Below are 12199 nucleotides of genomic sequence, written 5' to 3' on the forward strand. Positions count from 1 at the left end.
GAAAAATTGAATCACTTCCCAATATTTTGTGTAGAAAAGACTGGAGGAGTTAACTCAGTGAATCTTTCTCAGAGTGCTTAAAAAAATCAGTGAATCAATGCTTATTTATTTATTTTTTACTTCAGATTTGAGCTGGAAAGCTTCTTTTAAAGGAGAATAAGAAAAACAAATTCAGCTGGTTGAGTTATTAGATTCATAACACTAGGCGTTTCGAGCTTATACATTGGAAATCACTGTACTTCAAAACACTGCAACGTGATCATTCTTCCTCAACTTACCCACTAGCATTTAGTGTTCCAGCATCCCCTTTACTCCATTTTTGTCAATGTGACATTCGCAATCATGACAAGTTGTAGGATGATGCCTTTTTTTTGTTTGTTTTTTTAACAAGTGATTTAGCGAAATCTCTTGTATAAATGCAGTTATACCTCATTGGTTTATTTTCCTTCATGTACAAAAATGATTTTACTATAGAACAACCCATGGAGGATAGTAGGGGAGTGGGAAAAGAGACAAAAAAACAGTTATACCTGTTTAATAATGGGGGTAAAATCCTAGAAGTATGTACAACTTGTGAGTTCAAAGATATGCAGCAACTAATACTGTTAGCCCTCACATAAGGGATGCAGTTTCCTGTTTCCTTTGCTATATATGCTCTATATACAATGTCTATGTGCTCTGTTGTGCTGAAGTCCCTTCCCCAAATGTTTACTTTCCAAACAGAGAAGGTAAATAGAAAAAAGTAAGGGCACACAAAGGTGAAAGGTGTATGCAAGCGTTCTAGCACTGATCAGAAGCTGTGTGAAAGAGAAAGCTATATCGTATGGCAAAATAAAATCTGTCAGTAGACAGTATCTGACCAGTCCCCCACTCAGAATCATTAAGTGCACTCCCAGATTCTACTGACCAGTAACACCTTCTGTTATGCTGCAGTGCCTCACATGTGCAGATTCCAGTTTGTTTGAAAAATATATAAACCAATGTAAAAACTGAAACAACTCAGACCCTGTACTACTGTTCAGTCTGATACTCCTGGTTTAATTCTTCACTACACTTCTCATCATAACAGCAATCTGAGCTATCCATAAAGCAGGTGGAGGCCAGGCGTATAGCTTAATGAACTCCCTGCTCCTCCTTTTACCTGTTGCAGCTTTTAAAGCCAGCCATGGTGTTGCTGTGTTAATAGCTGCTTGTGCATCAGAATAGCAGTTGCATCCTCCAGGTAAAAGCAGAACCTACCCAACTCTGTGCCTGCCTGCCACTGAAGCAGTGACTTGGATTCTTACATTCAGTTCAGTCTTACCAATCTTTCCTGGGGTTGTGGATTGCCTACATGTGTAAGTCAGTGAGCACAACAGGTGTTAGTGTGAAAGGCTTGAACCTAATTCCCTCTCATAGTCATTCAGTCATTGGTAAGTGACTTTATTCCAGAGTGGCAACACTGCTTCAGAAGTAGAAAATGTCTAGAAGAAAGTCACTTACTGTGGACAGATGTGTCCACAGAGACCTACTGTAGTAGCTGGTACTGAAAAGAACGTACGCTATTTGGGTTTTCTGAGTGCTTCAGCCCTCCAGACAGTGAATAAGCATCACTGTTTGATATGTTATTGTTCCCAACTCTGTCCTCATTTGCAGAGGATGAGGGCTGACAAACCAAACTTGGCTTTTGTCATTTGCTTCCCTAGAGGTATTCTGCTTTCTTAAGAAAGTACATGCTGCAGGAGGCTATTGTATATGTGCCTGAGAAAGCAAAGGCTATCTTCAGCCATCACAAGACTTGATCGCAGCAGGGTTTGATGGAATCATAGTGATCAGTGGACTTTTGGAAAGCACTGCCTTTACTTGGGGGCAGCTATGACAAGACCCACTTCCAGTCTTAGCAGCCAAGCAGTCACAAGTTACAGCCTGACAAACTACTACAGCAAGCCAAAACAGTGTTTCATTTTAGCATGCAGAGTTGTAAGCACTGAGAGTTGAGTGCTTGGATTTCCAGGTGGCTGATCCTCCTTTGCAGGGGGTAGCAAGTGTGAAACTAGAAAGAATGAGGGATTTTTGGTGTAGGTATGTCCTGTCACTCCTATTTGAATGTGATAATTACAATGCCACTGGCTTTGTTTAATCACATGTCCTTGCAGTCAGTTACAGTGTTATATTTGCAGTATGCACCACGTCAATTTCAAGCCTCCTGTGAAGAGCTAGACTACTACAAAGAGACTGATGTATGAGTATGTGTAAGAATCAAGCTCACAGAGTTCCTTTTCACAGGATAAGTTTTCATTATAACCTTGAGCCGTCTTAACATGGCATTAACAATTAATTTCAATATGGAAGTGTGCCTTCCCTGCCAATGTAGCCAGTGTCACTCAAGCAATAGCAGAATGACAACAGCTTGGATAGGTAGTCTGAGATTTTCTGTGAAGTGCCTTACTTTACAGAAGCCTCCGTTCTGCATGGTTACAGGAGGAGAAATTGCAGCCAGGGCTTGTTCTGGTCTTTCCAGAAGGTATGACTGACCGAACTATAGCAAAACTCAGTCATCTAGCCTTCATCCTTCTCATCACTGTTCTGCAGTGTCTACGTGTCATGACTAGATGGATTTGATAAATGGGTTCAGAGTACCCTCAGCTGCCACTGAGATCAGCAGGATGTTAAACACCTCAAGTACATAGCCTTTTTTACAAAGATGTGAGCCTTATTTTCCCTGTATATTGTACACTTTCTTCAGGCTAATTGTGTCAGTAATTCACATTTTCCTCTACAAAAGAAACATGCTTTACTTTGAACGCTTAGTTAAACCAGAGCAGTACACCTTAGTGTTGACACTACATTGTACTCTCTTAGGAGACAGTCTTACTTAAGTCTTATTTTAATACTGATCTGTTAGAAATGGTATACAAATGTTTGCACTATTTTATAAGATTTAAGATGTAGGGAAATTCAGTGCAGCATACTGTTTTCCCTCTCTGTTGAGGGAAAGGTTTGGCTCTGTCTAAATGTGGAGGTTTAACCCTGTTTCATTTTTCTGTCACACCCATCAGTAGTGACAAATCTACAACTTATGAAGAAGTCCTTTCAGCAGGGAATTCCTGGAGCCATAGCCTCCATCTATGCTCACACTGAAGAGAGAGCTCTGGCTTTTGGGTGGAGTACAGAAGTGAGGTTCTTGGACAGTGGTCTCCAGCTAAAAATGATTTTCCACTGTTAGAAAAAAAAAAACAAAAACAGCTCAAATACTTCACAAGTCAGAGATCACTTGAGCTTGTGACACAGGAAACTGGAGCTTCTCACACTGTGAGGTCAAAAATTACTACCCTGGTTGAGTACCATAGTGAAGTCACTTCCACTTTTGCCTGCTCCCATGAAGTAGAATTGAGAAAACAAATGTTCATCCTTACTCTTTAATTCTCTTTATCAAAGTGTTTGCCCCATTCTCTGGTGCCAAACAAGATGTGAGGTATTTGTAGGATATCAGTGAGCTGGAGAACAAGCAGAGGTTGAATTTCTTCCCCTTTTCCACACCATTGCCCTTCATAATCAATTAAGGTGAGGAAAAGCCACAGGAGGGTCAGAAGCAGATTTTGTTATCAGAATAAGTGGAAGAGAGAACCCTACCATTGTGATGGAACAGGTAAAAAGAACACTTGAAGCTTAATGCTGAAAATGCTTGTCTGTTTGGTGGGGATGAAACAGAAGAATAGGACAGGGAAAAAAAATAAATCATATTTCTTAATAACATAGTCTTTATCTTCCAAGATCCTCATCTATCAAACTGTCCTTTCGCAGTCTCTGACTCATTCATTACATATCCTTTGGTATCTGAATGCTCCTTTCTACAACCACATGAGGAATATGAACCTTTAGGGTCTTCCTTCTCCTCATACATTTTTACTGCCAAAGATGGATCTTGGCTCTATCTTGCCCTGTTACTTCTACAGCTGTTAACAGCATGACAATCTCAGATTTCTGCTCTGCTTCTGCCTGATCAGCATTTGGGTACAAGACAGAAGCAACATACAACCGTTGCACTGTGTTATCTGGCAACCTATTTTTCCAGCTCCAGCTTGCATTTACAAAGCTGAACAAACAGTTGTCTGTCAGGAGGTTTCTCCACATAGAAACATCGACTTTACTGCATCAGCTTACCATCCTGCTTCTAACAGCAGCCAACATTAATGGAAAGAAAACCTTTCCTCTCTTTGTAACCTGGACACAGATTACTATATAGCATTAATGCTTTAGCACCCCACAGTCCTCAGAGCCATTTAACCCCTTATTTGTGAGATTTATTTACTTCTTTTTTTTTTTTTTGTAGTTTTGACTTCTAAAATAAGTTTGTTATGTACTTAGATGTTGAGACTGTATTGCTCCTAACTGTATCAGCACAACAGTAACCCTACTGTAGCATTTCTTTCTGCTTGTACTGTCATTTGCCACCAAAGCTTTAATTTTCATCCTTCTCTATTTGTGTAGGAAAGGAAAGCTGATAAAATCATTGTCACCGTACCTTGAAATGAATTATAATATCAGCCAACCTGGTGAGCATCATGTACCAATTTGATAGCCAAGGTCCATTTGGCTTGTGCAGAAAGCTCTGTCTGTTGCACAGTTGAGGATATGGTTAAAATGCTGTTGGAGCTTAACTCTATGGCAATCCTAAAACAAGTCAGGAGCCAAGACTTAAGGCTGGATGTAGCACCCAGGATGGATGTGGCTCTGGGCAGCCTGGTCTAGTGGTTGATGACCCTGCACATGGCAGGGGGGTTTGAAATTAGACTATCAGTATGATCATTTTCAACACAGGACATTCTGTGATTCTATGACTCAGGAGTTCTCTCCCAACCTTTGTTTTTTCATTCAGGTGGACAACCATCAACCTTAATGATTTCTTGTTTCTGGCTACAGTTTAAACAAATCCAGATGCTCCAAAGTAGTGCCCTCTTCTCAAACAAGGGGATAGATCACAGACTGTAGACTGAAGATCTGCAGACACCTTCTACGGGCCTCTCCCTCTTTCCACCTTGTCAACTCTGCCAGTGTAGTCTTGCTGCCTTCTTTTGTGCTGGCAGCAGCATTTACCAGATCTTCCTGCAAACAGATTCAGCTCTCAAATAGCAGAAAGCAGGCCAGTGATTTTTGCAGGGTTTGTTTTCTCCTATTTGAATGAATTAACACATACGGAAATCTAACAAAATAAGACCCAGCATGAGGTAGGCAGCAGGAGGAAGGGAGAAAAAAAATGGAAGGGAGATTGAGATATTTTCCTCTGAGCAGCTATGGCCATTTACCAGTTCAGTTTCAATACCGTAAGTATAACCATGTTAGCTATCTTAACCACACTTCAGGTGTGCCTATGGAAACCAGAATAACAATTAATTCTGGATATGCTCTGCCATTAGTCTCACTTGTGGACAGCTGTTCGTATGATCTTTACTTCTCTGGGAACAAATGCAGCTGAAGTACAAATCACCTTGTAAAAAATGGGACTCAAGCTAGGGAAAACTTTCCAGCTAGTAGAAGTCACAGAACCATTTAAGTCAAATGATAATCATATGCTGGAGAATTTTTAGGCTAACCTACTCAACAAGGAGTAGAACATCAGCTGATGTCAGAGGGAGTATGATTACTTTGGCACGATGTCTTAAAGCCATGTTTGTTTCCAAGTAAGTCAACAGCCATGTTTAATGCATTTTATATAATGATCTCCGGGGAAAGCTGTAGATGGGTTGTGTGGAATGTTTCTGTGTTTAAGAGATGGATTTTGTAGTTGATATGTGAAGAGAGGTAGCTCTACTTCTTTGTCTTGGGTTTCACAAACAACAAAGTTCTTAGATGCGGTGTATATTTTAGGGAATATTGCATTGCAGAAGAATGATTCTGAACAAAAAAGGTCTTTAGCACATCCATGCCTATATTGTTAGCAGTATTGTTTAGTCTAAGAGGGTGCAGATTTAAGAATTATCTCACCACTGCAATATCAAGACTGCCAGTTGTGTGTCTGTCTTGGAAAACGTGTACCAGAGAAGTCATTTCTTAATGGTTAGACAAGTATCAAAATGTTACGAACCTCAAATCAATAATGTTGAACGTACAGATCATGATGATACGGTATTTTAAGTCTAAGGAATTGCCATCATGTAGCCATTAGGGATTGTTTATATGCCAGAGTTCCTTTAGGTGTGTATTCAGAAGACTGCCCGTAGACTTAAAGGATATTTAAAAGAAGAATTTGTAATCCATGGCTTCAGTCATATAATGACCATTTGACTGTCATAAGGGATTCTCAACAATACTATGTCTACTCTTTTTTGTAACATTGCTGAAAGGAGTGTTATAAATGTGGGCAGTAAACAGCTTCTGAGCCAGAAGAGCTGAGAAACTGAAAAGGAGAAACTGAGTTTTACTATGCCAAGAAGGAGTGGCTGAAGCTTGGGTGCTTCTGCCTCATGGAAAAGAGCCTTAAAACTAGAGTGAGGAGGCAAGGCTGCTGCTGATTTTGTCCCTCAAACCCCCAACGCTCTGTGTGTCTTCTCACTTGCCCTCTCCAGAGCTCTGCCACCACTTTGTTTTCCTGTGTCTCCCATCAGCCCAGGTAGCCAAGCAGCAGCCTGGGGGCTGGACGGGCAGGCAGCCCTTAGGCTTTCCTGCAGCTCAGCTGAGCTTAGGGCTTTACAGTACATGGCTGTTACTAGCTTAAGTGCCTTTTGCTCAAGTAGGGCAGTCTTTATGGAGGATGTTTTGGGAGCCAGCTAACTACAACTTCTCTCTTCCTTGTGCATAAGTATAAAAATCCCCCTAGAAACATTAACGGCAGGAAGAAAGTTCTATCCATTCCTCTCCATTTGAAGATATAGCTTGCCCTAATTCCTAGCTAATTACATACCTCAGTCTTGCTGAAGAGTACAGCTGAGAAAATGGTGGAATGTGGAAACATCTGCTTTCAGAAGCCCTGCTGCATGGCTGCAGCAATTCACCACCTTCCCACTTTGGCTGGGGTGTTCGTTACTGCATTGCCTTAAAGCCTCTCTGTCCCAGCTCTCTCTTCAATAAAATCCCTTTAGTTTCAGACTGTACAAATTTCAACCATCTGAGTTCACTTAAACAAAAAGTAAGTGTGTGTTAGGGGGGAAATGATGTTTCCTTGTGCTACACAGACATTCTCTCTAAGTAAGCCATAATAAGCAGCATGCCCAAACAATTTAGATACCAGCCCAGAATCAATTCCCTTATTGAATCTCACACACTTTTAAACTTGCTGGGCCTCAGAAACATCCTTTTGCTTTCTTGCTGTAGCTCAGTAGTTAACACACACCCTGTAGTGCCATTCAGCTGCTGATTTGGAGGCCTTCTATTAGCCAAAGAAGTGACTTAGGTTTCCTGGAGGCATTCACAGCCACCACAGGCAGGTTGTGAAGGGTAGTGGAAGGAGGTGGTGGGCAGTGGTGGAGATGAACATGGAGGAGGAGGATGTGGAGCTAGAGAAACTGCTTGGCCCCTCACCACTCCACCTGCAACCTGGCACACAGCATATGGCCGTGACACACTCAGCAGTGAGGTGGAGCCCAAAGAATCTGCTCCCCACGGTGGGTGGGTAGGAACAGGACACAGGGTGAAGAGCATCACATGCAGCCCCCGGAACCTGGCCAGGCATGAGCCATTTGCCTTAGAGCTGCCTGGGAGTGAGCTGAGGAGTAGTGCACTCCAGTCAGTAGTGGAGAGAGGGCTCTGGGCAGGCCACAGGCAATGGGTGTAAATGAGTACTTTTATACAGTTGCTTGGTGGCACAGGTTGCCACCAGAGAGGTGGTAGGTGCCCCATCCTTGGAAATATTCAAGGTCAGGCTTGATCTCTGATCTCTGAGCAGCCTGGTCTAGCTGTAGCTTTCCCTGTTCATTGCATGGAAGTTGGGCTAGGTGACCTTTAGAGGTCCTTTCCAACTCAAATGATTCTATGGTTCTGTGATTTAGTTGCTGCTCCTCTGTCAGTCAGGGAGACCCCTCCTGACTCTTTTATTTTACTTAACTTGCAATCTGTGGAGAAAGGTATTCAGGCTGTAATCATTTATGATTAAAGACAGAAAAGAAAATCCACTGAATGTGTTCATATCAATAAAGTTCTACCGTTTGCAACCAGTATTAAGGCAAACTGATGCAAGTATTCCACAAAGTGCTACCAAGCTACCAAGTTAAATGCTTTTTGTTTCCTGTTGGCAGTGTATGGAGACACAAAAAACGCTGTTGAATTGATACATGCCAGCTCATTATTGCAACTTAGTTGTATAGTTTGTTGATTGACAAGTGTATCTTTTAGCTTATAACTCATGGGAGCCAAGCAGAATTTTCAAGAATTTTCTATTTTCCTGTTGAAGCAAACAGGGATTTAAAGACCTAACATACTTCAGTGGTATGTTTTGTTGTTGTTGTTGTTTTGGTTTGGTTTTCTTGCAAATTTCATCATCCTGGTAAATGCCTCTGCAAGTCTGAGCAGCTCAGTTGGTTTAGAATATGGGATGAGGCCCTTGATTGCTTGGGACTTTCTTGTATGGATCTCAAGATTCAAATCTGAGTTCTTATGTGAGGAACATTAATTTTAAAGCCTGGATCCATTGTAAAAATTAAGTGAACAACAAAAACGGATTTTCACTTGAATGCGTCCTCTTCTGAAAGTCTGAAACTCTGTTGTTAGTCCAATAATTTGCCACACAGATATCTTGGTCTGACTTTTCTGTGCTGTCTTGTTTTTGTGAAAGAAGAGCAGAGGGTGCTTATGTGAAGCAGAGGTAGCCAATGAAAAATAACCAAAGCTATTATGTTTGAATTTCTTTTTAAGTCTCACTTAGGTGAATGTGCAGCCATGACATAGTGTGATGCTCACAGTTCACACAGTTCTAGTCAGCTTTTAAGAACATATCAGGTTCCTAAAACTCTTTCCAGGGCAACTGCACAGGGGACTTGAAGAGTCTGCCATTCCCTTCAGCAAGAGTTGTGTTGGAAATATGCTGAAGCATAGTTACAGCAATATTCTGTTGCTCGTGAATAACATTGCAGATTGCAAATAATGAGCTGAATGTAAAGTTTGGGTCAAATGATATCTCTGCAGAACTTTAAGTATTATTTGTAAGTTAATATAATCAGACGATTTCTACTACAGGTTGCATTTTGATATGCAAGATAATATAATAAAATATAATAAGTCTGATGTTCACATGTTTGTGTGGGAGTGCCATCCCTCTAGTGGCACCAAGGAAGGTCTCTCCTAGGACTGGCAATAGTGACACCATCAAACCCAAATGACTGACAGTGGGACACTTGACACCATATAGCACTCCCATGCTGAGGCCATGTACCAGCACCTCAGCATCTCTTCCTAACACAGTGTGAAAGCACTGCTTCAGCCACGGAACTACATATCTTTCCTCTCCCCACAAGTTTCTAATAAATTTGTGGCTTGACCAAAAGGCAAAACAGACCTCTGGAGAGATGAGCTGGAGCATGACTGAGCATACTACAGGTTTTTAGCTCTGTTTGGACCTTTAAGCCTCAGCAGAAGCCAGAATTATTCATATACATTCCTGGTTAACGGACTGAAATATGCCCTGAAGCATGCCTATGGGGAGGATTTTCCTAGCTCCTTGTTTATTGGAGATCAGTGTGAGTCTCCTGCTCTGCCCTAATTCAGCCCCTCTGAACTCTAGAAACTTCTCTTGGCCAAAGCACCATTTCTGCCACCCTCAAATCCAACTCCAGTAACAGTTGTTTGCTACCCAACTGCAGAAGTGTAAGTTGTTTTTTGGGGCACATCTGTTTGGTGTCCAGTTGGCAGATGGGAAGTGAGTTTTCCATGTGGTAACTTGTTGGCTGCTGATGGCTTGTGTGGCTTTGGTCAGTGATTCGTTGCTGGCCTAGGAAATCATATCACCTTCACAGCGATTTTAGTGAAGTAAACATGAAGATCTTCAGGGGAAAAAAAATGGTAGATTTTTGAATGGAACAGTATTACAGTGCAACTCTGATCGTTTGGTGAAATATACCATGAGGAGTCAGAGCCAGTAGAACTGAAGAAGGAAAAGTGGTGTTTAAAGATTTTTAATTGTCTTACTTAAGATTCCTGATCCTTTTTTTTCCTATATAGCCTTTCAGTGAAAGAGCTCAGAAATGAATTGTCAAGAAACTACTTACGTGGGTTCTTCCTACCATATTACCTAAGCACTTCCCACATTATTAAAAGGCTCAAAACGCTGCAGCAATATTATCTATCTTCCCTCATTCCTTGTAAATGAAATCTAGAAAAGAAGGGTTTTTTTTTCAAATGAATGCATGTCTAAGAGATTAAATATATTTGTGTGAAACATTACTAGTGGAAAGCTGATAGTAATCACTCGTGTACAGCTGTACAGCATGTTAGAAGCAGCAGCATTCAACATCACAGCATTTAGTTTTAGCCAGCTACCTGCTTTGTATTTGCAGCCTTGGTGTAGGTAACTGGACCAAGTATGCAAGCTGGGGCAAGGGGAAAGTTTCTGTGCAGCCCTGCAAAGAGAAAGGGCCAGTCTAGGCTGGTCATCAGGGAATGAGTGGGAGAGAATTATTTCTCAGATCCTAGGTCCAGGTCCTTCAGAATGTTCTCCTTCCTTTCTTATACCTTCTTTAGAGACAGTATGGGTTTCAGAGATAACAGTTTGAAAGTGGGAAATGCCATCAATAATGTTAATATCTCTAACCACTTCAGGTACACTCATTGAATGTATTATTCATATGCCTTTTCAAAAAGCATTTTATATTCTCAGACTGAACATATCATCATATCCCCATTGTAAAACATACCAGACCAAGACAGACAGGAATAGACAGGCTGGCAAGAATCCATTTTAGCACCTAGAATCTAGATGTCTTTAGTTCCCAGTCCTCTTAACTACCGCAACAAGCTGCATCTCAGACATTTTGTCTCAGGTTTTGCTTTCAAAGTGAAATACAACATCTCCAGCTGAGTGATATAGCCAGTTTATCTATAAGAACACCGTTGTTTCTGACAGAAGCAGAACCTCTTGCTCTGTACAATTTGCTTTCTGTATTTCATAGTTAGTTCTGCACACACACGTTGTAAGCGGGAAGTAGGAGCAACGCAGCTCTTGGCTTCCCCTGTCTCAAGAGACTGCTGTGAAACTGAAAAACACTAAACTATAACTTAAAGTATCTCTTAGACCTTTAATTAGTGACCTAAAGAGTGTTTGTCAAGAGGAAATTTGAATTCAGTTATCCAAATAGAAAGTATTTAACCTCTCAATAGCACTCAAGTAATTATAATACTTGTATGTTGTTTTTTTTTTCAGGAACTGTAAAAAACAAAAATCAAATTGAAAAATGATAGGAGGCATCATTTTTATGTGACATGGAACAGCGAAATTCTCTGTTTAAAAGGAAAGCTTCAGCATTGCCCATCCCTCAGACCCCTGTAGCTGACACAGAAAGGAGCAGCCTCAAGCAGGGAAAGCAGGTTGCGGATTGTTGATTTTCCCACTGAAACAGCCTGAAACAGCACCAGGGCCAACTGTGGTGGTTTTATGTGCGTCACTACAATAGCAAACACCCAGCTAAGATCAGCAGGTCATTTCACACAGCTTGTAATGTGATAAAGGTGCTCAGTCAGTGGCAGGAGGATTAGGATGCATCAGAAGAAGGTATATATTACAGAACATTTTGCAGATATTTGTCAATAAAAACCAAGCTATCTGCATTTCTGATTGCAGAAGCTGTTTCAGCCCTAACCCTCACTGTTCTTTCACTAGATATCAGCTCAGAATTTCCCAGAATTAATTCCAAGAAAAAAAAAAACACAGTATTTTCTTTCTTCTCTTTTCACAGACTGTAGGTTGCTTTGGGATTATGTTTATCAGCTGCTTTCTGACAGCCGGTACGAAAATTTCATCCGATGGGAAGACAAGGAATCCAAAATTTTTCGGATAGTGGATCCCAATGGGCTGGCCCGGCTGTGGGGAAACCACAAGGTAAGGGAGCAGTGTATTTTTCCTCCTATGGCGCAGCATCTTTTATAACATCACAGGATTTACTTATTGTCATGGTTTTGTGCTGTCAATATTCTACATCATGACATCATGTGCGGTATGAACAAGGGAAAAGGAAGGAAGCGTGCGCATATAAACCACTCCTGGAAGGTTATAATCTTTCATTGTACTTACAATAGA

At 41.1% G+C, this 12199-nt stretch overlaps 1 protein-coding gene across 1 annotated transcript in view; it reads left to right on the forward strand.

Annotated features, from left to right (window-relative positions):
* Window positions 1–12199, forward strand: part of ETV6 (ETS variant transcription factor 6) — a 130049-nt gene that overhangs the window by 107916 nt on the left and 9934 nt on the right. The window contains exon 6 of the mRNA XM_072358681.1: window positions 11859–12001. Coding sequence (XP_072214782.1) covers window positions 11859–12001 — 143 coding nt within the window. The remainder of the gene's footprint in view (window positions 1–11858; window positions 12002–12199) is intronic.

The sequence above is a fragment of the Excalfactoria chinensis genome, chromosome 1 (genome assembly GCF_039878825.1).
Source record: "Excalfactoria chinensis isolate bCotChi1 chromosome 1, bCotChi1.hap2, whole genome shotgun sequence".
Taxonomy (NCBI): Eukaryota; Metazoa; Chordata; class Aves; order Galliformes; family Phasianidae; genus Excalfactoria; species Excalfactoria chinensis.